Genomic DNA, 23,143 nt, shown 5'->3' with positions numbered 1-23,143 from the left:
GCTGTGTAATATCTAAATACCTTAACATTTTGCTACTTGTTTAGAATCATCTGTAAGTTTTGGGATTTTACAATGTACCTTCTTTAGATTACTGTAAAAACGTGAAATGAGAAAAGCCTTGTTAGGGATTTCTTGGAAGCCCAACTCTTCCTGTTTAGAAAGGTACCATTTGATAGAATTTATGTGAATGATGTTTGTTTTTGGGGATAGTGGTTTAAGAAAACAGACCAAAGTGAAGCCATAATCAACTTCCTTCTTTTCTTGTGAATGGTGTTAGACCTCTTTAAAAACCTGCTTAAAGTTATGAATTCTTTCAGCTACATCCCCACACACAGTTTTGTGTATTCCCCCGGCGTACGCACGCCGCAGTCTGCCTGTGGAACCCATTTTCAGAACTGCTGTGAATTTGCGTCCTTCTGTTTCCTTCCCATTTAGGAAATGCCCTCAGAATGGCAATCTGAGCTGATGATGGACCAGGCAATACCAGCGCAGCTGTGGGCACATTACGTACAGCAGGTCAATGCCGCCCAGTGGATAGCTGTGGAGGACTCAGCGTTACTTGTATTTTCGCTGAAAATTTTTATTTATGCACTAAAGGCTCCTAAATCTTTCCCTAAAGGTAGGACCAGGTGTGAACCTTCTGAATGGGATTCCCTGGAAAACTGAGTCTGTGGCTCCACGACTCTTTTTTTGTTGAGTGTAAAGTCCCAACAGAGTGTTCACGTGAGTCACGCATTGTCTCTCCTCACATCCGCGTAGATGGCGTGTGGTGGAACCCTGACCGGCTGGAAGCGGACAGCAGAGACTACCTGCGCTTGCTCATCGGGCTATTTGAGACGATCCTCCGTGGGGCTGACAGCACTCACTTCAGGGTGCTGATGAAGCTGTTCCTCAAGGTGCAGGCCCCTCTTTTTCAGGCATTCTCTGCCCTTCAGGGTGTCACAGGTTATTTTAGCCATGACAGTTCTGAGCGAGAATGAAAGTAGACTTCTAAACAGCAAAGAGCATATGGTGATCAGCACAGGCCCTGTAAAGCAGCGCTGGGATCCTGACCCCCATCGGTGGGGTAAGCAGAGACCAGCATCCCCATGTGCCTCATGTACAAGGCCTGTTCACATGTTTGATGGTAACAGCCCCATCTGCTGGGTGGCTTAATAGTGTTACCAGTGAGAAAGTGATGTTCAGAGAGATGGTTTAGCCTGTGCAAAGTCACTCAGTTAAGAAACATCACAGCAGCATGTGACACGATTGACATTGCTCCCTCCATCTTTGAAGGACTTCCCTTAATGAGGCTTCCCAACATCACTTCTGTCTCAGTGTTCTGCTCAGTGTCTTGTTTGTTTGTTTGTTAAGTGTGTTGAAGTGCAAAGTTAGAGCAAGCCCTGTGGCTATCAGTCCTCTGAATTCACTTATATTCCTGCCAGTTTGCTAAAATTCCAAGCATAGAATAAGTTTACATGATTAGACAAAACAAAATACAATCAACTATTTGTTTTCTATAGTCGTATACTATTATAGTTGGTTTAATTATAAAAATTATGTTTTTATAATTATAAAAGTTAAACTTCACTGCTTTTGTTTTATTTTTCATTTAGGTACATCTAGAAGACGTTTTCCAGTTATTCAAGTTCCTTTCTGTGTTATGGACCTATAGTTCTAGCCTTTCAAACCCCTTGAACTGCTGCGTGAAGTCCATGCTCCAGACTCAAGCCCTGTATGTGGGCTGCGAGATGCTGTCCTCCCTGAGGCCACAGTGTAGAGCTCACCTGGCTTCCACGTCTTCTCCAGGTACTGCGCGGAGCACTCGTTATACATGTACTGTCACCTCCGGCTCTACGGCTTTCCCTGCATGTGGTTCGTGGGGTGTAGTTTGTAGAATTTCTTTTTTTATAGTTTTTGAAATAGAGCATGTGCATGCTCCCCTTTCATACATGTTATGTGTGTTTACTTCTAAGTATTGCTTTTTAAGTTATTAATGTCAGTTGCAGAATCTCACTAAAACAAGTGATGGAAGTTATAGGTGATTAATCCAAACCATCATATAACTCTTACTACTTATAAAGTGGGTCAGCACTCAACCAGACCTCCTGGATTTATGTCTTTTATCACGTGTAAATCATTTTCTGGTTGGGCACTCACTGTGAAACCTCCCAAAATAAAGTTCATAGAAAGCGAAATTGGGAATGTTGAAAAAGATACAGAATTTCATGAAGTTGATGAATATGATACTGAAAGTGGGTTGACCTCCTTCCAAAGCTATTGACAAATGGGAGGACCTGACAGAGGTCACCCCTTAGTGATTGCAGGTGAGAAAGTTGATGAGGATGGTGGTTGTCATCAGTACTGCAGACTAGAATGATTTTAATATGGGGGGAATAAGTGGCCCTTGGGAAATGTCGAGATGTTCTTGATTTTTTAAAAAGATTTTATTTTTATTTATATATAGAGAGAGAGGAAGGGAAGGAGAGAAACATCAATGTTTGGTTGCCTCTTGTGTGCCCCCAAGTGGGGACTTGGCCTGCAACCTAGGTGTGTGCCCTGACTAGGAATCGAACCAGCGTCACTTTGGTTCGCAGCCCGCGTTCAATCCACTGAGCTATGCCAGCCAGGGTCTTGATTATTTTTTAATTCCAAAATTGCTCTTCATAAATGTTTTGTAACAGCAAAGTGAACGATCACACTTTTCACAGAATAGTTTCTCAATGTTTTATTAGTTCCATGAAAGTGCACATAATTACAGTTGTAACCAAAACTTTATCAAATATAAGGTAAAATAGATATGTAAATTCAAGTTTTACTCACAAAATAAAATCCTAAGAATGTATTTTTTTTCTCCACTACTTACTATAAGACTTCAGCCCCTGTTTTAGGTAGACTTACTTTTAAGAAAGTTGAATTTTTTTAATGAGAATTTTCTATACAGTTTTTAACTTTAATTTTTTACTTAATATGTTATAAGCATTTGTTTGTATTAATATATAGTCCTGGCCAGTGTCACTGAGTTGGTGGGAATGTTGTCCCATAAAACAAAAGGTCACAGCTTCGATTTCCAGTCAGGCACATCCCTAGGTTGCAGGTTTGATCCCTGGTCAGGGCACGTATGAGAGGCAGCTGATTGGTGTTTCTCTCTCTCTCTCTACCACCCCCCCAACCCCTCTTTCAAATCAATGGGCATGTGCTTGGGTGAAGATTAAAAAATAATCAATGTTAATTTTTTAATGTTCTGTTTTTAAAAATAGAAATAAACATAGATATATAGAAATGTATCCTTTTAAAAATGTCTATGTAGAGTTTCATCTTATGGGGGTAGAATAATTTATTAAAATGATTATCTCCTGTTAAACATGAATTTTCAAAAAGGTGCATGTGTTTTATCTGGAGGTCGTGACTTCCGATTTGCCATCAGGTCTGCGATGTCTGCTGTCCTCTGGCGTCAAAGCGGGCCGCCCCCGAGGAGTAGACCTATTTGTCTATCAGTAGCAGGACCGGCAGGCCTCACTTTGCCTCTGGTGCTGCCGCAGGACAGGCTCCCGCCCATCCCTGCTGCCTTGTCATGTGTCACTCCCCTCTTCCAAAAGTGCCTTTGCACTGACGCTGCCCGAACACGTCACAGGACTCCACCGAAAACAGGAGACGGGGCACCTTGTTCTGTCCAGAAGCTCAAGGACCTTACCCTAGAATCCCCAAGGGCCTCGAGTCACTGAACCTGTCTGCAGTGCGCTTTTGGCCCAGCCTCGGCCCTGAGGGGTCTGGGAGGCGTTGGCGGGTGGTTGTCCTAATTTAGTGTGTTATGCTGCTCAAAGAAAGATACTGCCTGTTTTAGTAATATAACACCATAATGTGTGCAGTGACTTGGCAATCTACACTCATTACTTTGTGTGTAGATAATGTATTCTGGCTCAGTCTTGCATAAATGATTAGACCTTTAACATTTGCCAGATGGAGGCTGCCTTTGGTTGGTCATGCCTGATTAATATAGTAAATTTATTTGCATGTTTAAAAGCAAAAACATTTTTACATTTTATGTAAAATATGCTATTCTAAGTCTAAGTAAAATTAGAATAAGGTCACATAGATTTTTTAAATGGAAGATGTTTCTAAAAGCTGATTCCTTAAAAAGTGTAGCTTTGACGTATCTTGAGTCCCAGTACCTTATCTGAATACAGGAGCCATAGTACTTACACAGTTAACCTTTGAAGATCTCAGGGGTGAGGGGCACCAACTCCCATGCAGTCAAAAAGCCATGCATAACTTCTGACTTCCCAGAACTTAACTACTGAGAGCCTGCTGTTGACCAGAAGCATTACCAACAAGTCAGTTAGTGCGTATTTGTGTGCTTTATGTGTTATGTACCATATCTTTATAATAAAGTAAGCTAGAGAAAAGAATATGATATTAAGGAGATCATGAAGAAGAAAAGTTTGCAGTATTTACTGAAAAAATCTGTGTTAAATACTTACAGTGGACCACACAGTTCAAACCAGTGCTCAAAGGACTAAGGGGTGAGGTTGGAGTACTTTAAACTTGTTTCTGCATTTGGATTTTTCAGGAAGTTCTGCTCTACTACACAGAGAGGTTTTTTGTTTGTTTGTTTGTTTTAGCAAATAAAGTATCTTGGCTTAAAGCTGCCCTTTGTGCAGGTAAATTCAATTTTGCAGCTGTTTGTTTCTGACTTTATTTTATAATTTAATGTTGCGGAGGCCAGGAAAGATTTCCAGGTTTGGTATTGCACTCAGAAAAGTCTGAAGGCTGTCAGGCTCGCTCTTCGCATTCTAGGGTGGGAAATGTGTAATGGATCGTTTCTAGAAAAATAAAAACCAACCAAATGTGCTTCGGTACAAAGCACGAAATGAAGTAACTAGAGAGCAGATGAGGAAACAGTACCTCTTATCCCAGACACAGCTTTTCAGGAGCAGTCGCAATCCAGGCGATCTCACAGATGCACTCTACCAGGTCTTCAGTGGTCTTGAGCTGGGCAGGGCATAGAACGAAGGGAAGCTTCCAGATTCTTCCTCTAAACCCAGCGTAACATGGAAAATTGGCACTGACAGACAAAACAGAACAGTTGGCCAGGGTTTTAATAATAATGCAAAAATCCTGAGTGTTTGCCAGTTGAGTTCAGCAGTCTGTTGTTTACAAATCAAGCATTTGCCCAAATAGAGTTCACGTCAATAAAAAAGAATTGGTTCAAAATAACATAATTGGCCATATCAGTGTTGACAGAAAAAAACCATCATGTTCCAAAGATATGAAATGGCATTAGATAAAAATTGGTAATTATTTCTACTTAAGCAACAGCAAACTCTGGATCACGTGATGAAATAGTTCTCAAATCAAAGGCTGACATTTTCACTGCGTAGCTACGGAAGCAGAAACGAAAGCGACAGTGCTGAGTTGGTCACTGTTCCTGAGCGTGGCTCTGGAAGGACTGTTTGGCGGAGTGTGGGCTTCTTGGAGGGATTATGCAGTAGGATATCTGGTCGGCTATTTGGAAACGTTTGAAAAGTTTGACTCAAGCCTTGTCCCTCAGAAGAAAATTTCGCGTCAACTAAAGATTTCACAGAAAAAACCTAGCCCTGATATTAGCAAAAAACGTGGAGTACATGTGATCTCTAAATATCCAGATCGATACTTTTAAACTCATTTCTAGTGGGGAAGGTCTTTCCAAGCCACATACAAAACTAGAAGAAAATGACTAAAATTTTTGCATTGAAAGTAAAGTCACAGTAAATGTCAATTCAGGACAAAATCTTTGCAAGCCCCATGCACACGTGGGTAGCTTCCTCCACACAGACATGCAGGGCTGTGTGTCCAGGGATGTTGGCAGCAATTTTAATGCCAGAAATCCTGGAAAAAGTAAACTTTATCCAGTAAGGTACCAGTTTTTAAAATGCGGAAAGTCAGCAGAGACGTGTACAGCTTGAAAAGAATGATTTAATTTAGTTTTGTGTGGAAAACGCTTCAGCGTGTTTTGAGATGCGACAGCAGTTTCTGCAGGAGGGTGTATCTGTACTTGGCTCTCATTTGTGCGTTTTCAAAAGAATTTACCAGCGTATGTCTGGCATTTTTCTAGAAGAGTAAACGGACAGTGAATGGTCTTCAGAGAGGGAGTTTGAGTTGGGAGTAAAACTTTTCATCATGTACCCTTGGGTACTATTTAAATTTTGCACTGTTTCCACTTTTTAAATTGTTAAATATTTTCCCTTTGGTTTCAGTGGTGGCATCTCTACTGCTTAACCTGGGAAGCCCCATAAAGGAGGTCCGGAGGGCAGCCGTTCACTGTCTGCAGGCCCTCAGCGGAGTGGCATCCCCGTTCCACATGGTGATAGAGCATGTGGTGCCCAAAGCAGAGGAGGTCACCTCGGACGCTACCTACGTCGTCCAGGTAACTCCCAGCACGGAGGGTTGCAGGTGTGCCCATTCGTGCACACACCTGAGCAGTTTCCTCCTTTCTTGACTTTTGCTTTGGAGGGACTGTGGTCGAGCTCAGCCTTGAATTCAGAAACTCACAGGGTGATGTCTGCACCTCTTTACTCCTAGTTTTAAAAGATAGCTGCTGGCAGACCGGTGTCTGGGTTTTGAGAGGAAGCTGACTGAGGGGGACCAGTGACCTTGCCTATTAAAGTTGTAAGGGGAAATGAGGAATGACCCCCGCCCTCCGCCATAATTAGTACATTTAACATTCAGGGTTGCTTCACTCTTTTTACCTAGTTTTCTTTTCTGTTACCCCTAGGATTTGGCTACGCTATTTGAGGAGCTACAGAGAGAAAAGAAACTGAAATCTCATCAGAAGTTGTCTGAAACTTTGAAGAACCTGCTTTATTGTGTATCCAGTTGCCCATCTTATGTTGCCAAAGATCTGACGAGAGTGCTTCAGGGAGTGCAGGGTGAGGTGAGAGCGGTGTGGGGCTGTACCCCAGGGGCGTCACGGCGGTCACTGAAACCACCGCTGTGTGGGCGAGGTACCTGCAGAGGCACATGTGTGCCCTCAGTGACAATGTCCTTAGTAACCGGGGAGAGGAAACGTGGTGGTGGAGAAAAGAGATAGGAGACAAAAAGCAGGTGTCAGTGAGTTTCTTTCCATTTTAAAATTGTGTGTTAGCTCTATCTAAGCACTGACTTGATTTTAAAAATTACCTGGGGAAAAAACGCTGAAGGTGCACCATGGAAAAACTGTAGGGTTAGCCCTGGCTGGTGTAGCTCAGTGGATTGAGCATAGGCCTGCGAACCAGAGGATCACGGTTCGATTCCCAGTCAGGGCACATGCCTGGGTTGCAGGCCAGCTCCCTGCAGGGGACACACGAAAGGCAACCATACATTGATGTTTCTCTCCCTCTCTCCTTCCCCTCTAAAGATAAATAAATAAATAAAATAAAATAAAAAGAAAGAAAAACTGTAGGGTTGCCTTGGTTCTTCAGGTAAAAGTCTTCCACAAGGTAATATATTTGGACATACAATGGGGGACCCCAAACAACTCCAGAATTACCTTTTGGGGTGTGGGCCCATGTAGTACAGGTTTCCTTGACTCTGTGAGTGTTCTAGGAACCTATCCAGATCAGTGCACCAGCTGGCGTTGTTGTGAGAGGGTGTGCTTGGCTTCAGTGAATTTTTTTTGAAGACTCAGTGCATTTGCCCATTTTATGATGGGTCATTTACGAGTACACCACCCACATTGCTCTGATTGTTCAGCAGTTTTTTTTTTAAAAAAGGCATAACCCCCATGCCCCACCCTCCCTATTTACCCAATCTCATCCTGAGTGACTTTTTTTTGTTTCCTTGGATTAAAAAAAAAAGTCCTCAAAGGGAGACGTTGTGCCAATGTGGAAGAGTTGAAACAAAAAACGGCCAAGGCGCTGCAAAGACATCAGAATCGAAGAGTTCTGAAACTCTTTTAAGCAATGGAAAAAATCTCAATAGGTGCATTGCCTCAAATGGAGAGTGCTTTAGCCGTGACTGAAGTTTAAACATGTAAGAATAAAAACCCAATTTTTTCTAAATAAATTTCATCTTTTGATTAGGTCCCCCACTGTTAAGACTCAAATATTTCCAAAACCACTTGCTCACTTTTTAAATGTATGTGGTCACATACTTTTGGCGGGAGGGAGGGGGGATCCATAGCTTTCATTATGTTGTCAAGGAAACCTGTGGTATGAAGAGAGAGGTTGTGAGAGCCTAGTTGGCAAGCGTGCCGGGTGCAGAGGAAAGCTTGCTGATCCTGGTGTCCGGATGCCTCTGCCTCACCAGTGCCTCGCCAGTCTCCACTGCCTGCCCCATGGAGCTTTACTAACATGGGTAGAATGCAGTAGCAACTGTTGGGTTGAATTTTCCTGGTGGAAGCAAACAGATGGCATTGATCAGCTCTGTCATCACAGCTCTAGTTTGAGAATTGACCATCTTGGCCCTGGCTGGTGTGGCTCAGTGGATTGAGCACCAGTCTGTGACCCAAAGGTTCACTGGTTCGATTCCTGTCAGGGCACATGACTGGGTTGCCAGCCAGGCCCCTAGTAGGTGCCCGAGAAGCAACCACACATTGATGTTTCTCTCCCTCTCTTTCACCCTCCCATCCCCTCTCTCTAAAAATAAGTAAATAAAATCTTTAAAAATAAAAAGAGAATTGAGCATCTTGTCCTTTGAGGAACCGAATAGTAAGTCATTTAGGCTCTGCAGGCCGCACCGTCTGTGGCAGCTGCTCAGCTCCGCCGTGTGTGGCAGGAGAGGCGGAGGCAGCAGCTGCACGGGCAGGTCTGGCTGTGTCGTGAGCAAGACGTGCGGAGCAGGCCGTTCTCCGGCTCTGGCCCACAGCCATATTTTGCTGGCACCTGGTTTAGTTACTAAAGACTTCACATACATAATTTGAACTAATGTTAATTATGGCAAGTTGGAAACATTGTTTGGGAAATTGCAATGATTTCGAAAAAGCTAAAATTTATTTTTGTAGTCTAGACCTTCAGTTTAGTTTGTATTTCCTGTTTTCAAAAGGACTTGGGACACTCGAGATTTGTCCACTCATCCCAGAAGGATTTAGAGCTTTGGACCATTATAGACAAAACCGTCAGAAGGGACCAGAGTGCTCGATTGGATTAGTAGTTACGTCATGTCCAAGAGGTGATCACTATTGGGATGTTTTCTCTAGGCTGAGCTCTTAGTCTTCCAACACGATCCCTTTGGAGGTCTCTGTTAAAACAAGCCAAGACATGTCAGTATAGTAACTGTTTCCTAATACGTTCTCCACACTTCAGATGGTGCTTTCTCAGCTGTTGCCTATGATTGAACAACTGTTGGAAAAGATTGAGAAGCAGCCCACAGCTGTCCTGAAAGACGAGGCCACTGTTTTGCATCTCACTCTGGGGAAATACAATGAATATTCAGCTTCCCTTTTACATAAGGATCCAAAGAGTCTGGATATATTCATAAAAGCCGCACACACAACAAAGGAACTTTTTTCAGGAATGCCTGCTGTTCAGATTACAGCCCTGGAAAAGGTCAGTGATTTCTTTTGGAAACTGAAGCGCACACAGGCTTGAAAAAAATGTGTAATGTTTTACTTGGAGAAGACAGAGTGGACTGCACATGTTCTAGAGGAATTTGATTAATTTGACCCATTTTGCAAGACTGAATGATAGACACAGGTCATTAAGAAGTATTGCGTTTTAACTGACAGAATGGGGGACAGTTTCACAGAGAGAATAATAAAAAGACTGCAAGTTGGTTCATTGAACTCAATGGCCTTTTTTTGCCTCCTCTAGATTACAAAGCCATTTTTTGCAGCCATATCAGATGAGAAAGTTCAGCAGAAGATTTTGCGCATGCTGTTTGATTTATCTGTGAACTGTAAAAATACGCATTGTGCTCAGACTGTTAGCAGTGTTTTTAAAGGGGTAAGTTGCAAGTGTTTTGTAATTTATTAATTTTTCTTCTCTTCAAAGTAACACATGTTTAAACATCCTCCATTGTTTTTAGGAAGTCAAATGTAACCATGAACTAAATCACAGAAAATTTGGTCACAGAGAAGCGCTTAATCAAAATGAAAGGTTTCCACCGATATTTCTAGTATATGAACTATTTATGGTTTTAACCAGGTGGGGTTTGTGTGTTAGTTTGGATTTTCCTGGCGTTGGGGCATCTGCCTTTTGTGTGCAGGGGTAGGAGTATGCGTGTGGGGCCTGGTGTTCAACTGGTCCTGCTTGCTTGTGCCTGACCTCAGGAGTTGTCTCGGGACGCATGTGCGATGACACTAGCACCTCCTCATTGGTTTGAAAGTACTCGGAAACCTAGCCGTGTATCAGAGTAACCACCTGGTTTTCTGTTCTGTGTTTTGTAGGAAAACACATTCCCAAAGGGTGAGGATATGGTAAAGTCTTAGTATCCTGATTCAGCATTTCTCGGAATTTTAGTGTTATTTACTTAGATTTTTCAGATAAACTAAGTGAAATGGAGTTGCAGAGCAATGTGTATCATATGCTCCTGTGTTTTTGTTTTTTAAATCTTTACCCAGCGATCTGCACGTAGAACATGTCCAAATGAATACGTAAGGAGTTTTCAGCAGTGGTTGCCTTTGGGGATCGGCCTAGGCTCTGGAGTCGTAGGGAGGTGTGAAAGGGAACTTAGACATTTTCATTGCATCTCTTCTAATCAGTGTTCACTGCTCTAATATTATACCATGAATTGTATCACTAGCATTTTATTCTTTTTGTTTCAGATTTCCGTTAATGCTGAACAAGTCAGGATAGAACTGGAGCCACCAGATAAAACTAAGTCCTTGGGCACAGTTCAGCAAACGAGGAGGCAGAAAATGCAGCAGAAGTAAGCTGTGATTGCAGGGAAAGCGTGCTGTCCTGGGCCTTGAGTGCTAAGAAACCGTTCGTTTTTCCATGCCCATCAATTTGGCATAATCAGGCATATTTTTTCTCAGCACTGGTGGTCATTGTTTTTCTAATTTGGTGTCATATCTGTTTCCCAGAAAATCACAAGACCTGGAGTCTGTCCAGGAGATTGGAAGTTCTTACTGGCAAAGAGTAACCCTCATCCTTGAATTGCTGCAGCACAAGAAGAAGCTCAGAAACCCTCAGGTGCTGGTACCGACGCTTTTCAGCCTGCTGTCAAGGTGACGACCCTGCCCGTGGTCGAGGAGGGGAGGGGATTCTGAGTCCTCCTCATTTTATTGAATGTTCTCTTGTCGTGCTTCGCTGGTCTGTAAAATTAAGGACCGTTGTTGAAAGATCAGAAGAATGGTCGTAGGTGCCATTGCCAGGGCCCCAGACTCTCACTCTCATCCTGCACTGTGTAGGAAATAGCCACGCACTCACCTGCTCCCCTTAACTTGCGTTTATGGACGTATTTCTTTTTAATTTTTATTTATTTATTTTATTACATTTATTGGGGTGGCGTTGGCCAATAAGATCATACAGGTAGTATATGATCTCTTACGTTGTATTGTGTGCCCACCACATGTGTTTGACCCCCGTTACTACCCAGCCAGCCCCCTTTTCTCTGGTAACCACCATATTGTTTTCTGTGTCTAATTTTTACTTTTATTATCCCACGTATGAGTGCAATCATGTGGCTCTGAAATCATGTGGCCACTGGCACATCACTGACTGATGTGGGGCAACTTTCACATCCCATTGTTTCTCTTCTGGGGTCCTGCAGGTGTTTAGAACCTTTGCCACCAGAGCAGGGAAACTTGGAATACACCAAACAGTTAATTCTCAGCTGTTTGCTCAACATCTGCCAGAAACTCTCTCCAGACGGCGGGAGAGTACCAAAAGGTACGTGTGGGCGTTGGTGCTATGTTGGAGGGGGTGGGCGGAGGAGTCGTCCACGTCAAGGGGAACGGTGCCTGCCACTCAGAGGTTGCTTACTTCTCACACTCTAGACGTTCTGGATGAGGAGAAGTTCAACGTGGAGTTGATCGTTCAGTGCATCCGCGTTTCCGAGATGCCTCAGACCCATCACCATGCCCTTTTACTTCTGGGGACTGTGGCCGGAATATTTCCCGTGAGTACTAGTGGCAGAGGACGTCAGCAGGCGCTTCTGCTGTCCATGGACACGCACAGGTGCTCACTGTTCGAGGCCGGTGGACTGGGGGTCTCACAGTGCCGGTGGGCTCCCAGCCCTGCCTCTCACTAGAGTTTGCTGAGACAGTTTGCTGAGCCTCAGTCCCTCTTTGTAAAGTGGGAGTTAATGGTAGCCTTCCTCTCAGCACGACGTTGAAGACACCCTGGATGGTTTTGTCATCACTGAGCGCAGTGCCTGGCCCACGTAACGCTCTCTGGTCAGTGGTGGAGTCAGCGCTGTGGGGAAAGATCGCTGTTGCCATCTGTCCTCAGACAGCTTTCAAACAGTGACTTACGAAAACTCACTTGCTTATGAGCTACCTTAAAGAGATTATGTCAAAGGAGTATATCTTTTAAAGAATTTTGGAGAGATCAACATTACTTTCCTAGTGGAGATCTTTGTCAGAGGTTCTTAACCCAGGGTTCTCCGTGAGTATGAGGGTGTCTTTTGATCTACTGAAATCATGTGCTTATATATGGGAATTTTTTTTCCCTTGAAAGAAAGTCAGTAGCTCTCAAAGGGGGCGATAATCCAGAAATGGTTAAGAATCATTGACATTTTTCCATTGTTTTTATTGCAGTATAATTTGTGCCATAAAATTCGCCCATTTGAAGTGTACAATTCAATGGTTTGATTCTGTCCACAAAGTTGTATCACCATCATAATTATCTGCTCCCAAAACAGTTTCATCAGCCAGTAGCACACAGTCCCTGTTCTGTCTCTCACCCCACCATTGTCTGTAAATGGGCTCATTCCATACGTAGCCATTTCTGTGTCTGGATTCTTTCACTTCGTTAGCGTAGTGTTTTCAAGGTTCATTTGTGTTGAAGCTTGAATCAGTCAGTATTCCTTTTGATGGCTGAATAGTATTTCATCATGTGTATAGGAAGGGCATTTAAGCTGTTTCCACTTTTTGGCTGTTGTGGTAAAATTATGCTGCAGAGGGCATTTGTAAATGAGGTTTTGTGTGTACGTGTTTTCAGTTCTCTTTGGAGTGGAATTGCTGGGTCATTTGCTAATTTTAACTGGGAAACTTCCAGACTGTTTCCCAAAGCAGCTGCATTGTTCTGCGCCCAGCAGCAGTGTGTGAGGGTTCTGATTTCTGCGCCCTCGCCGTCCCAGTACAGTCCTCCCAGTACGTGTGAGGGGGTGTCTGGGTTTTGCATTTCCCTCATGACTAATGATGTCAAGCATCTTTTCTTGAGCTTATTGACTGTTCACCTGTCTTTGGGGAAATAGTCCTTTACCCATTTTAAAGCTGCATTATTTCTCATTGCTGAGTTATAATGAACCATCGGTATTTGATGTGTTTAAAATAGAAAATGTTGACAGATATATTTTCTTTCAGGATAAAGTTCTACATAATATTATGTCCATTTTTACGTTTATGGGAGCCAGCGTCATGCGTCTCGATGATACTTACAGTTTTCAAGTTATTAACAAGACAGTGAAAATGGTTATTCCAGCACTTATTCAGGTAAAATGTCTTTAGACCATCATTAGCATTATTGTTAAAGTTTTACGTAGTGTGAAATTTGAGTAGTAGTAAGTGAATGACATTTAAAAGCCTTTCTGAAATTCTCAGGTATTTGTGCCTCTTAAGTTTTAGATGATGAAGCTAAGAAGTAATCTTGGAAATAATTCTTTTCCAAGAATATAAATAAATGTGCATTCTACAAGGGTGTAACTACAAAAATATCTTGACCTTATTCTGACGAAGTGAATTTACATTTACTGTGTATTTCAGGACGTTGCATCATTTTGATGACACACTGTGTAGGAGATGGAGATAGAAAGTTGTAGATCTACAGTGGCAAAGTTGTTAATGTGCAATTCGACAGACATTTGCCAAGCGCTCTCTAAGAGCTAAGTGCTCAAAAAAATAAGTGAGCCGTAGTCACTGCCAGTAAGGAGTGGACAGTTTGAAACTAAAAAGTGGCCTCGGGGGTGAAAGAGGTTGGTCATCTACTTGAGTTTTTGTTTGCCTCCATTGTTACTGGTCTTGTGTTAACGATCGACCATTCCAGGGATGACCATACTCAGCACTGTCTCCTTTTAATCTTGGTATTAGACTGGTATTCTCTGTGTCAAACGTGTCAGCGAGTTAGGACATACCGTATATAAAAGAGGAAAGTACCTGGCTGGTGTAGCTCAGTGGATTGAGCACAGGCCTGCGAACCAGAGGATCGCGGTTCGATTCCCAGTCAGGGCACATGCCTGGGTTGCAGGCCGGTTCCTTGCAGGCTAACTACCAGCAGGGGACGCACAAAAGGCAACCATACATTGATGTTTCTCTCCCTCTTCCCTTCCCCTCTAAAGGTAAATAAATAAATAAAATCTTTAAAAAAAATAAAAGAAGTAAAAAATTAAAAAAAAAAAAAGGAAAGTAACTGCCCTGATACTGGATCTGCTGGTAGAATAGATAAGCGCTGAAGAGCCCAGACTAGGGGCCAGGCTGACCCCAGCGCCCTGCAAGCAACAGTGTGAAGTGGGGCGCGAGAAGCGTCAGTTTGCCCAGTGCCGTGACAGAGCCGACAGTGGCACCCGCAGAGGCACGGTCCAGGAACGTGCTCGGTGCGGAGACTGGCATGTGGGTGACTTGGAGGAGAGCAGAGAACTGGGGCAGGAGGAGGGGCGCTGGGTTATGCATTCATTCCTTTATTCATCAGGCAGCTCTGCCGTGAACACCAGTACCAGACTAGAGCAGGTGGAACTTGTTCTGAGGGATACCGGGTCCTTGGCCTTTCTGTGCTCCCTCAGACTCAGTTGGACCCTTTCTTCTTGAGCACAGCACAGATCCTGCCTGGGTTTTGCAGCTTCTCAGGTGTCCGGAGGGCAGGCTTGCTCTCGGTGCCGGGCATATGGCATCCACTTCCTGCCGTTCTCTGTCCACACCCATGTCTTCTTTCTGGTGCATCTCTTGGGGCAGGGCTCACACTTTGTGTTCCCCTCAGGGCCCAGTGCCTGGGATGTGATTTATACTCTTTGACTGTTTACTGATCGGTCTTTGGTTATGTGAATTCTTTCCATAACTTGGGCACACACAAAGACTCGTCCTACCCTTCTGAAGCCTGTTTTGTGGGGGGTGAAGGGTTACTTGTTTCTACTCACTGACCCTGCTTCCCACTCCGCAGTCTGATGGTGGAGACTCTGGAGAAGTCACGAGAAACGTGGAAAACATCGTGGTGAAAATCATGAATGTGTTTGTGGATGCACTGCCCCACGTCCCAGAGCACAGGCGCCTGCCCGTCCTTGTTCAGCTTGTGGACACACTCGGTGCAGAGAGATTCCTCTGGGTTCTCCTCGTCTTACTTTTTGAACAATATGTCACTAAAACAGTGCTGGCGGCTGCCTATGGAGAGAAGGTCAGAATATAGGGTGGGGATAAGAAAGAAGTGATGTTTCACACAGGTTTTGTAACATACCCAAGCTTATTTAAATAGGGCTGGCAATGGTCAATGCACATTACTTAACAGTGCTTGCTCAGAACGCTTGTAAGGGGGTCTGTGTCATTCTTTAAAATAGTTTGCAGAGCCCATGGCTCCGAATTCCTCACTAGCCGCCGACATCTGAGGGTGGTTTGACTTTTCTAAGAAGCAGGCCTGGTGTCCTGCTGGGTGATTTCACTTTAAGCCCAACCGAGCACAGCTGTAAGTGATTAAACTCTGTCTCTTGACGGTGGGTTTGAAGTCATTTTTAAGGGAAAGAAGGTGCGTCAGGTGGCTAAAATTACTGAGACACAGGTGATTGCCTTGAGTAGCCCTTTTGGGACAGGGGAGGATGGATGGGGCTTAGGGGTCAGGGCTGTTTGTAGGTGACTTCACAGAACTAGGCCGGCTCTCTGTGAGGCGGTGTGTCCAGACTGCTGGAAGCCGCAGTGCAGATTGTCCTGGGCTTGTGCCCCTGCGTTTCTCACAGGTGGGCTTTCTAATGTAAGGAGCCCGGCAGCTCATTCCTCTGGTGACACTTGTGACCATAGGCAGCGACTTTGTGTCCGAAGAAATGTTTTTAAGACGTTGCCCTTATCTGTATTTACTAACTGACAAATTTGATGGAATCAGTGTTATTACCTTTGTTCTCTATACAGGATGCTATTTTAGAAGCAGACACTGAGTTTTGGATTTCGGTCTGCTGTGAATTTAGTGTCCAGCATCAGATACAGAGCTTGATGAATGTCCTCCAGTACTTGACAAAGCTGCCAGAAGAAAAAGAAGGTGAGTCTAAATACGCAGTAGCTACTGTTGAGCCTGAGAGCTTGGGAGACACAGAGAGCCCAGAGACCCGGAGAACCCCGAGAGCACCTTGAGGACAGATTTTTTAAAGTGAGAAGTGAGTTAATAACTTTTCATTTGGGTGTGTGATTGTGTACTTCCTCAAATCTACGGAAAGAAGAGGTGAGTACTACATCTCAGTAGGATGTTTGCTGGTCGTTCCTCACACATTGGCGTCTGTAGCTCTGTGCCTTTGCGCTGATGTGTAAGCTGAGTGTTTCAGATGCCTAGTCTGAATTATGGTAAAATGACAGCAGGTTATTACCAGGGCCTTCTTAGCTGTATCTTAGCTTCCCTTTAAAATACCCGTGAAAACATTTACAAGAAGAGAAGCAGTTGGATACCACAGCACTGGTAACTGAAAATTCCGCTGTGTGCAGGAGACTTGAAGAACATTTGCAGCACCAGTGACGTTGGCTGGATGTGGTGCATGTTCTTGGTTCTCTGCCCATCAGAGCAGAGCAGCAGGGCACTTCCAGACAAGGGTCTAAGGATGCTACAGGGACAGGTTTTGTGTGGCCAGCCCTTGGCCCTGTGTCCCCTGCTTAGCCAGGCAGTGACTCGCCTCATCTTACAGTCGGCTCAGGGACAGATGGGAAGGAGCCTAGAGAACTGTGTGGTAATGACACGCTAAAGGAAGAAGTCTCCATGGTGAGTCACGCTGGGACTGTGGACTTTAAGGAGCCCACCCTGGACCCCAGCCACTGCACCCCAACTCTTCCTTCTTTAGTCCTCACCCGAGGATGTGTTTGATGGCTTTAGAGAGAGAAGAAGTGGGGGAGAGACAGAGCGACTCACTGAGTGGTTGCCTCCCATATGTGCCCCCACTGGGGATCGAACCTGCAACTTTTTGGTGTGTGGGGTGATGCTCCAACCAAATAGGCCACCCAGCCAGGGCCCAACCCCTTTATATTAGATCCATTTCAACATAGGATTCTACAAGGCATTAGGACATCTTCCACCTTTTAGAAATAAAAGTTAGAGACTTCAGTCTGTTGTGGGCCACCAAATCAGTGCCTCTGAGGCTGCAGAGATTGAGTGTGGAGCCCACAGTTACAGACATCTTGGGTAGTATTTCTGTCTTCCATTTGCTTATCTCATCACCCTGGTTTTTCGTTCATTTCTCTTGGTGACTATATTCATGTCTTTCACTAATTTAGAAGAGGGAAAACACGGTGTGATAGGAAAACAATTATCTTTCTGAAAACTGTATGCCTTTGTCTCTGTCTGCACTGAAGATTCAGATGGAGGATGAGTGTGGTCACTTGTTCTGTTGTTCTTCTTCAGAAACCGTTCCCAAAGCCGTGCCTGATAAGAGCAAGTCACCAGAGGAAATCCTGCAGGTTTTTAATGTGGACACCCACACCAGCAAGCAACTGCGGCATTTTAAATTCTTGTCAGTGTCCTTTATGTCCCAGCTCCTGGCTTCCGGTCATTTTATCCGAAAGGTGATGTGTTCTTTCAGTATGTTTGTGATACAGTGATTTTGCTTTTTCTAAAGGAACAGTGCTTGAAACTAGGAGAAAGAGCTTGGCAAATATCATGAAAACATGAGGCATGCCTTTTAAGGTAATAGGAAAAATAGTACAAATCACTCTGAAAAGCCGTGTGGCGTGGTCTGCTAAGGTTGTATTTCTGTACCGTTGATGACTCAGTAACTCTGTCCTCAAGTGGCAGACACCCACAGAAATGCATGCCCGTGCTCCAGGAGACGTCTGGATGTTCACGGGAGCCCAGAACTGGCAGCATCTGAGTGATCCGACTGATGAAGTGTCATATAAAGGGACACATGGGTGAGCCCCAGTGACGTGACACCTGACGACCCTTTGCAACATGACATTGAGGGAAAGAGGGCAAACACTGACAATGAATCCTCTGGTTCTAGTTCAAAAGCAGCAAAGCAGCTATGTGGGTCAGAAGGAAGGGCGGAGTTTGTGTGGGGCAGGAGGGTTCTGAGGCTCCGTGACAGGCCACTCCTCTCCGTAAGGAGTGAGCTCTGTGGGTGGGACTCGTGCCCCTTTCTGTGTGTGTGTGTGTGAGAAACTTCAGTGAGTGAAAGGAGACACAGAAACAAAATGAGGGACTAAAGGAACGTTGAGAGGAAGGAAGACGGTGACTAGGAACACAGAGCAGCTCCACAGAGCAGGTCTGAGTTACGTGCTGTTGTTACCTCTTGAGCAGATCGCAGGGGCTTAGCGGGACTGGATGTGCGTCCAGGCACACTGGTGTGTCCGGGAGAAGGGGCACATGCGTCCCAAAGCGGTGAGGGGAGAGACCCCTGTGACCACCGCAGCTGGTGCTATTTATTATCCATGTGGGGAAGAAAAGACAATGTCACACTGTAAAGAAAGGGCAGTTTTATGCAGATTCAAAACTTCAGGGTGGAAAGGAATACTTAGAACTGTGAGAAGAAAATTGGGGGCTATCACTGTGACCAGAGAGAGGAGAAGGATTTCTTGAAAGCTTCACCTCAACAGAAAGCCACCAAGAGAAGACGGCTGCGTGTAAATCCGGAAGCACCGGTTTCCTTTAGAACAACCGGCAGAGCACGTGCATTCACCGAGGGGGACTCTCACGTGACCAGTAAAAGCACGAAAAAGTCCCTTCCTGGTAAAAAACACTGTAGGTTAATAAACAAGTGCCACTGCGACGTCCAGTCATAGTAGGAGGTGGCAAGGCTGTGGGGACACAGGCATTTCTGCACACAAAGCTGGGTGCTGTGAGTCGTGAAAGTGTGGCCAGGTCCAGCCACGCGGCAGGTGCTTGGCTCCCTCTCCCAGGTGTGTACACCACAAAAACTTTGGATGCTCAGGGAGACAAAAGCTGTCTTCTGTAGCATTGTTACTGAGAGAAAGGACGTAAAGTAAATGTCTGCCGACAGCTGAATGAATAAGAAAGTCGTGTATACAGAGGATACTGCGTGTACTTAAAGTGAGTGAACAGGAGCAGCCTAGGTCGGTAGAATGGGCCTCAGAAACCCAGTGTGGCCGGAAGAGCGCGTTGCTGGCCACAGGCTCGGGTCTGCGGGGAGAGCAGGGCTGGGGAGCAGTCCACGGGGAAACGCAGCGGGGCTCTCTCAAAGTTGGGTGAGGGCTAGAGAATGATTGGCATTTTGCAATGGCTAGGTATCAGTTAATGATCATTGATTGCTTGGTATACTTTTTTGATCTTCGTCATCCTTTACAAATATTACGAATACCTGAAGAATATAATGAGCTCCAATATACTAAGGAAATGGAGTTATTACAGTATGATGGGGAGATCTGAGTCTGGTTAAATTATAATGTCAGAAAACAGGTGCCGTGGGAAGTGTGAATGAGTGGTGTTAGAGCACCGGTGGGAACTCAAGGCCCGAGGCCGAGTCTGACCCTCCACCTTGTTACCCACCCAGCACGTTGTTGCTACCCAGCAGCAGCACCGAGCTCCTTGCCCCGAGTTAAGGAGTAATTACGTTTATACAGTCCTCAAATTAAAGGCAACCCCGAGGCTGGTATGGCTTCTCGTGAAAATTAGTTTGACAGCCCTGTGTTAGAGGTTTCATTGTGCCCACTACAAGTGATTTTCTGTCACCAGCTTCCATACTGTTCTAATGATGCGTTCTTTACAAATTAGGTGGTTGAAAGTGGTGGCCCTCAAGTTTTAAAAGGCCTTGAACAGAGGTATGTTGCTTTTCTCTTTTCAATTCCTCTTTGGAAATAACTTTTCCAACTGGTCAGAAAGCTGGAAGCAGGGCGCCCAGTGCGCTCAAGAGCCTCCTGTGTTTCAGGTTGCTGGAGGCGGTCCTTGGCTACATCAACACTGTTGCCCAGTCTGTGGAGAAGAACACGGACCAGCTCACCGGGAAGTTCTGGCGAGCACTCCTTAGCAAAGCTTACGACGTGCTAGACAAGGTAGGTCTGGCTTCTGCCCATCTTCTGTGGGTCCTTGCTGTGTTTATGTCATTGTGAAGTGATTTAGCACAGCTTTACTTTAAGAATAAACTTAGCCCTGGCTGGTGTAGCTCAGTGGATTGGGCATGGGCCTGTGAAGCAAAGGGTCGCCAGTTCAGTTCCCAGTCAGGGCACGTACGTGGGTTGCAGGCCAGGTCCCCAGTAGGGGGTGCACAAGAGGCAACCACACATTGATGTTTCTCTCCCACTCTTTCTCCTTCCCTTTCCCTCTCTCTAAGAATAAATAAGTAAGTTTGTTTTTTTTAAGAAATAAACTTAGCCATGGCTTCTCTTCATATAATGCAGCTTAGATCTTTCTTGGAGAAGAATCTCTTAATGACCAGAAATGAATTAGTCGGGAAGACAGTTTTCCTATTGAGTATGTATGTGAGCATGTGTCTCAGTAAAGACCACGCTTTTATTGTTCAGTCATGTAATACAACGTAATGTTCCACTTGTTCAAGTAGAATGAGAGGAAAGTGCCCGCCAGAGAGGGCCTGTATCTCTGGGAGGTGTCGCTGGCCTCGACACCAGGACCGGGGCTCCAAGGCTGCTGGAAGCACTCGGCTGCACGGCACCCAGCAGTTTGCTACCTCTGAGCATCAGTTCTTTTTCTCTGTGTGTGTGTGTGTGTTTCCCGGTGAACAGGATTAGTAATGCCCACCTGAAAGGTTAGTGTAAGAAATAAATAAGAAAGTGTGTTTCAAAATGCCTGGTACCTAGCAGGTATACAGAGAACAGAAGCCTGTCAATTTGAGTTCATCTTCCTTTTTTCCTAGTTTCTGCCATTGTTAACATACCACTGTTCTCTAGGTCAATGCCTTGCTGCCCACAGAAACGTTCATTCCTGTGATGACAGGGCTGCTGGGTAACCCGCTGCCGTCTGTCCGTCGGAAAGCCATGGACCTGTTGAACAACAAGCTCCAGCAGAAAGTGTCCTGGAAGAAGACGACTGTGAGTGCGGGCACGGTGTCCGACCCTGCGCCTCTGCGCTCCGTCAGAGCTGCGTTACGTCCCTAAGCTTCTCTGTGGTTCACTCTAACTAAGCAGATTGTTACCTGAATACAGTGCTGTGATACGAGTGTTTCCAGATGGGATAGTAATTCTGACAGGAGTGTGTCCGTGTGTTCTAAGAGCTCTTAGAATGGAATTGCAGGCCTAACAGAGTCCTCCTGTAATACGGACCTTACTGTGCCTTAGTTGGCTAGGGCAGCTCCAATGCATGCTCAGGCCAAACCCGTCGGCATTTGGTAGGAATCAGAAACTGGTCACAAACACACGCGTTGGCATGGTGGTCAGTCCATCAGCTGGAGAAAGTCACGTGTGCATTCCAGTGGCTCAGGGCCTCTCGGCCTGACCTCCATTTTGGCTGTCTCAAGCAGGAGCAGTGGAAAGTGGACTAACTGTGATTTTCTGGCTTTATTTATTTGGGAATTTTGTCCTCTTCAGGTTTACCATTTCCTAAACCTGGTTCCAGTCCTTCTGGCCATTGTGCAGCGTGAAAAAAAGGGGGCAGAAGAGCAAGCAGTAAACAGACAGACGGCTTTGTTTACACTGAAGCTTTTATGCAAGAACTTTGGTGCAGAAAACCCAGAGCCTTTTGTCCCAGTGCTGAACACTGCTGTGAGACTGATCGCCCCCGAAAAGAAGGATGAGAAGAACGTCTTGGGCAGTGCCCTGCTGTGTGTGGCGGAGGTGGCCTCCACCCTGGGGGCCCTGGCCATCCCCCAGCTCCCCAGGTATGCGGGACAGGCAGGAGCCCTCACACGGGCGTTCTGGTACAGATTGGGAGGAACACCTGAGTGACTTTGTTGTCTCTAAGTGGAAGTCATATAAAATTAGACTTGCTAAAGGAAGGGTCTTCAAATGCAGAAACGTAGTATTCTCACTTTTCTGATGTTCCTTGTCCTAGTTTTCGCTCCCTATTGACCAGTTGTAATCGATGGGGAACAGCAAGTGGAGGTCCTGTGGTTGGGCGGTACTGTGGGGCACAGGAGAGGTGCCGTCGGCTCTCTCTGGGGCCCTGGCAGTGACTGGCTGTGCAGCCTTGCAGGTCATTTTGCTCTGCTCTCTCTGAACCCGAGACATCCCCTCCTGGTGGGATTATGTGGGACAGAGCTCAGAAGGCTCTTTGCACAGTGCCTGACACAGAGCAAGTGCAGGGTCAGTGCCACTGGCCCTGGGGACATGCAGACGGCGCTCTGTGGGCTCTGATGCGCACAGTGAATGTCCTGGGGCCCTGGAGTTGGACTCTTCGTAACGAGCGGTACGCCACTCTCCACTCTGTTCCTGCCCAGAGTTACTCTGACCTTGTCCTTCGTTCCAGCCTGATGCCTGCACTGCTGACGACAATGAAAAACACCAGTGAGCTGCTTTCGGGCGAGGTCTATCTGCTGAGCGCTTTGGCGGCCCTGCAGAAGGTGGTGGAGACTCTCCCCCACTTCATCAGCCCCTACCTAGAAGGCATCCTGTCACAGGTGAGCCACCATGACCACAGCACGCTATTCAGGGTAGCAGGAGAATGGGGAAAATGGCAAACTGAATGCTTTCATTTGTTCTTTAAGTTTTTAGTTTCTGTCTGGCAGGAAGATTCTTGTTTCTGCAGGAAGTGCTTGTCATCCCTACATGTGTGCTTGTTTCTCGTCACATAGTCATCCCTCCTGCTTAACCCCAACACTGATGTGGTAGCACTTTGTCATGTGGCCCATGTCTCTCGCATTGGCACAATGTGGTTACTGCTTTTTTCTCCTGTGAGGAAAGGTCTTTGGGGTTGGGCTGGCAGAGCTGCCTGCATCACTTGTAGGAACTGGTGAAACTGGCCGTGTGTGTTCCCAGTGCTGGAAGTGCCTGTGCTGAAGAGCAGGGACCACGTGCAGACACTGCGGG

At 45.5% G+C, this 23,143-nt stretch overlaps 1 protein-coding gene across 1 annotated transcript in view; it reads left to right on the top strand.

Moving 5' to 3' along the window:
* HEATR1 (HEAT repeat containing 1) overlaps window positions 1-23,143 on the top strand; it is a 49,278-nt gene that overhangs the window by 19,425 nt on the left and 6,710 nt on the right. The window contains exons 18-37 of the mRNA XM_037037299.1: window positions 436-619; window positions 760-896; window positions 1,596-1,788; window positions 6,216-6,385; window positions 6,734-6,892; window positions 9,240-9,482; window positions 9,747-9,878; window positions 10,700-10,803; window positions 10,961-11,104; window positions 11,650-11,768; window positions 11,876-11,997; window positions 13,406-13,534; window positions 15,192-15,422; window positions 16,145-16,271; window positions 17,616-17,776; window positions 19,941-19,987; window positions 20,095-20,218; window positions 21,071-21,211; window positions 21,707-21,996; window positions 22,584-22,734. Coding sequence (XP_036893194.1) covers window positions 436-619; window positions 760-896; window positions 1,596-1,788; window positions 6,216-6,385; window positions 6,734-6,892; window positions 9,240-9,482; window positions 9,747-9,878; window positions 10,700-10,803; window positions 10,961-11,104; window positions 11,650-11,768; window positions 11,876-11,997; window positions 13,406-13,534; window positions 15,192-15,422; window positions 16,145-16,271; window positions 17,616-17,776; window positions 19,941-19,987; window positions 20,095-20,218; window positions 21,071-21,211; window positions 21,707-21,996; window positions 22,584-22,734 — 3,108 coding nt within the window. The remainder of the gene's footprint in view (window positions 1-435; window positions 620-759; window positions 897-1,595; window positions 1,789-6,215; window positions 6,386-6,733; window positions 6,893-9,239; window positions 9,483-9,746; window positions 9,879-10,699; window positions 10,804-10,960; window positions 11,105-11,649; window positions 11,769-11,875; window positions 11,998-13,405; window positions 13,535-15,191; window positions 15,423-16,144; window positions 16,272-17,615; window positions 17,777-19,940; window positions 19,988-20,094; window positions 20,219-21,070; window positions 21,212-21,706; window positions 21,997-22,583; window positions 22,735-23,143) is intronic.

The sequence above is a fragment of the Sturnira hondurensis genome, unplaced genomic scaffold (assembly GCF_014824575.4).
Source record: "Sturnira hondurensis isolate 20B ecotype Veracruz unplaced genomic scaffold, ASM1482457v3 Scaffold0022977, whole genome shotgun sequence".
In the NCBI taxonomy this organism is placed as follows: domain Eukaryota; kingdom Metazoa; phylum Chordata; class Mammalia; order Chiroptera; family Phyllostomidae; genus Sturnira; species Sturnira hondurensis.
Note: the sequence above shows the minus strand (reverse complement) of the source record. Positions and strands in the feature narration are given on the sequence as shown.